This window comes from Bison bison, unplaced genomic scaffold, assembly GCF_000754665.1.
Source record: "Bison bison bison isolate TAMUID 2011002044 unplaced genomic scaffold, Bison_UMD1.0 scf7180017864020, whole genome shotgun sequence".
Classification (NCBI taxonomy): domain Eukaryota; kingdom Metazoa; phylum Chordata; class Mammalia; order Artiodactyla; family Bovidae; genus Bison; species Bison bison.
The window spans coordinates 1290675-1294747 of record NW_011494592.1 but is presented as its reverse complement, the minus strand read 5'-3'; the positions used below and the strand labels follow the sequence as shown (position 1 = coordinate 1294747).

The 4073-nt window shown below is 45.9% G+C and overlaps 1 protein-coding gene across 1 annotated transcript in view; it reads left to right on the top strand.

Moving 5' to 3' along the window:
* The first annotated feature begins 3593 nt into the window (after positions 1-3593).
* Positions 3594-4073, top strand: part of LOC104984428 (5'-nucleotidase domain-containing protein 4-like) — a 10660-nt gene continuing 10180 nt past the window's right edge. The window contains 1 exon segment of the mRNA XM_010834130.1: positions 3594-3670. Within this exon segment, the coding sequence (XP_010832432.1) occupies positions 3594-3670 (77 nt within the window).

Below are 4073 nucleotides of genomic sequence, written 5' to 3'. Positions count from 1 at the left end.
AGGGTTTCTCCAAACTCAGGGGAACAAAAGGCCCCTCAAACTCTGTACTGCAGTGGACCAACTGTGTGGAATAATGCCTCCGGCTGAAGGTGGAGGTGAAGTGTGAGCGGTGACTGACCTACCCCATGCCCTGGGCGAGTGTCAGGTGGCCACGGGGAACAAGGCCATCACATGCTGGGCTTGGACACCTTCCAAACAGGCACAGCCTGGGTGTGAGAGTCAACAGGATTGCAGGCTGAACGGTCCTGTTTTTATGCTGCCTCTGGGTGAATGGGAGGGGCCCGGCTGGGAGCTCAGAAGAAAGTGGGAGCAGAAGTGACCATTCTAGGTGGTAATGTGGCCATCTTGGACCTCCTTAATTAAAATATATATTTTTAAAAGTTGGAAATAATTCCAACTTTTATGAAAAGTTGTAAAAATAAAACATAGTTCAAAGAACATCTTTATTCTTTTTGCCAAGATCTACCTATTGTTGGGAATTTCCTGGCAGTCCAGTGGTGGTGGTGTTGCTGTTCAGTCACTTCAGCCGTGTCCGACTTTTTGTGATCCCATGGACTGTAGCCTGCCAGGCTCCTCTGTCTGTGGAATTTTCCAGGCAAGTTTACTAGAGTGGGTAGCCATTTCCTTCTCCAGGGGATCTTACCGACCCAGGGATTGAATCTGAGTCTCCTGCGTTTCCTGTACTGCAGGCGGCTTCTTTACTGCTAAGCCAGCAGGGAAGTCCCCAGTGGTTAGGACTCCACATTTTCCCCTGTTGAGTCCCCAGGCTTAATCCCTGGTGCAGAAACTAAAATTCCACAAGCTGTGTGCCTCCCCCACCACCGAAAATAAAAAAGATTTACCTATTGCTAACATTTTACTCCGTTTGTTTTATCGTTTTATCATTTGTCCCCGCCAGTATGCACACACACAAATGGACACGCATACACATATGTGTACATGCATAATTTTTTCCCTAAACAATCTGAAGGTAAGTTACACATGTCATGACCTTCACCCTGAATACTTCGGTATTTTCCAAGAATATTTTTCTTGTGGTGTCAACTTTAGAAATTGACCTTGAGCCAGTGCTTTAAGCTGCCGTTGATCGTCTAGTCTTATTCGTTGATCTTATTATGTCCTTGGGTTAAATCCCCTTCCCTGATTGAATATCTGAGAGTAGATACTACAGTTAGTTGGCATGTCTCTTTAGCCTCCTCCTCTGAAACATTTCTTCTGCCTTTGTCTTCCACGCTGTTGAAAAGTCTTGGTGAGGGCTCTAAGCAGAGGTGGGTGAAAATGAGCTAACGCACCTCCTTCAGCCTCCATACTCTTGCCTCACCATCTAACTGTTGTTCATTTGGAATTACCAAGGATGGGACTATTTCACTGAAATATTTTCTTCCCCCCAGATAATTTCTATCCCTTCAACAGTGCCTAACTTGATTTAGTTTGGCCATTTTGGAGAGAACAAACTTGTGTTCCTTTTTAAAAGAGGACATGCTACATCCTTTAAGTCTTTCTGGATGATACATCAAAACTCTAAATGGAAATCATCGTGCTTTGTTGCAAAACCAGCAATTATGGACCCTTAGGGCCTGTTTGGGTTTCCCTGGTGGCTCAGATGGTAAAGAATCCATCTGCAATGCGGATACCTGGGTTTGATCCCTGGGTTGGGAAGATACCTTGGAGGAGGGCATGGTAAACCACTCCAGTATTCTAACCTGAGGATTCTCCATGGACAGAGGAGACTGGTGGGCTACAGTTCATGGAGTCGCAAAGAGTCGGACATGACTGAGGGACTAAGCACAGCATAGCACAGGGCCTTGTTTACAGCTCTGCACTAAATGATCGAAATTACTCCGCTCTTGGGTACTCATTTTTGTATTTTTTTTTTCCTGATTCTGAGATTCTAGTCATCTGCCATTTCTTATAGCTCCTGGTACACTTCTAGGGCTTTCCTGATAATTCAGAGGGTAAAGACTCCACCTGCAGGGCAGGAGACACAGGAGATGTGGGTTTGATCCCTGGGTCAGGAAGATCCTCTGGAGAAGGAAGTAGCAACCCACTCCAGTATTTTTGCCTGGAGAATTCCTTGGACAGGGGAACATGGCAGGCTACAGTCCATGGGGTTGCAAAGAGTCAGACACAACTGAGCAACTAGGCACACTTCTAGCTATTCTTTTTTTCTTTTTACAGTTTATTTTTATTTATTTGGCTGTGTCAGGTCTTGGTTGTGACATGCAGGATCTTTCTTTGTGCTCGGACTCCAGAATGCATGACTCAGTAGTCGCAGCTCAGTACTCCATGGCATGTGGGATCTTAGTTCCCTGGCCAGGTCACCTGCATCTCAAGGTGGATTTTTAACCCCTGAGCCACCAAGGAAGTCTCCAGAAATGACTTCTTTAAATGGCCTTGGGCTAGGAAGATTGATAACCCAACATGCAAGAATTGTTTGTAAAGCAAGAATCCTAAGTGCTTTTTTTCTTTATTAGACACTTTTATTTATTTATTTAAAAAAATCTTTTAAACAAAATTCACATTTTATTTAGGTTGAAATTAACTATGCAAAATTGATTTCCTTCACTAAAAATACCCACAATATTTTGTGTATTATTCCTAGATAAACCACAAAACACTTATATTTTTAGGTTTTCTAGATTTTGCTTGTAAATCAAGTAGACACAGTCATGTCTTCTGCGCAGCCAATAGCTTGATTGTCATGCCGCATTTAGTAAGTGAAGTGATGGAAAATATTGAAGTTTATCGTGAATTTTGGTTTGAGGAAGCCACAAATGTGGCAAGCAAACTTGACATTCAGATGACATTCCAAGGGAAATTTTGCAGAGTTCAGCACAGTAACCTGGAATCTCAGTTTGCCTTTGAGAGCTACGGTAAAGAAACTCTAAGTCTTCTAACAGTGGACCACATTACTCAGGAACAGAAAGATATATTCTCAGAACAGTACCTCAAAGCTCTTAAAATGCTTATCTCTGGTACCCTCTGTCATGGGACAGTCTTTTATTTTTAAAGCACGTGAGTCTCCTGCTTTTGCAACCCTATGTTTGTTGCAGTCTGAGTTCTCTGCTACATTCTAGGTTGTTGTGGTCCTTGGATGCATAAATTCAAGAAGTGAAGATAGTATAATATAGATGAATTGTTCTTCCTTGATTATTACTGCTTTCTCTCTTAAAAAACAGGGGCTTCCCTGATGGCTCAGCTGGTAAAGAACTAGTCTGCCAATGCAAAAGATACAAGAGATGTGGGTTCGATCCCTGAGTTGGGAAAATCCCCTGAAGGAGGAAATGGCAACCCATTCTAGTATTCTTGCCTGGAAAATCCCATGGACAGAGGAGCCTGGAGGGCTGCAGTCCCTGGAGTCTCAGTTGGACACAACTGAGCACCCAGGCACATGCACTTAAAGAACAGAAGGGACACCAGAGACTGTCCTGGCTGACTTCACCCTCAAAAGAGGAGGAGATGGGGGCCCAGGGTGGGGCCAGCAGGGTCAGCAGTGGTGTCTGAAGGTTTGAGGGAGAGGGGAGCTGCTGGACACCACTGATAGTGGGCAGGTGACTGGAGAAGGAACCACTGCCTTCTCACTCCTGGTGGCGATGGCCAGTGTGGACGGGGGAGAGCTAAGGGAGCCCAGAGAGGAGCCGCAGGCCCTGAAGCCGGACTGGCATCAGTGGTGAGATGAATGGGGGAGGGGAGGGGATCATGATAAACACCCCATTTCCTGACATACCCCACACAACATAGCAGCCCCGGGACTGACTCCTTCAAGTACACAGAGATGATGACACTCAAAACACAGGCAAGCCCCTTCTCTCAAAAGGGAACATCCCCTTGTAGGTGGGCAGTGGCTGACCACATGGAAAACACTGTGTACGCTCAGTGGGGGGAGGGGCTCTCCCCCTCCCCCACCCCCAGACATGGTGCTTTGTGCTGCCCACCTGGGACAAACATAACATCTCTGAGCTTGGACACAGTGACCTCGATCAGGAAAGTGACACCCCCACTGCTCAGGGCACATCCTTGCTCTTGGGGATGCCCCCAGCACACTCCCACGGTGAGAGGAGCCCTGTACACGC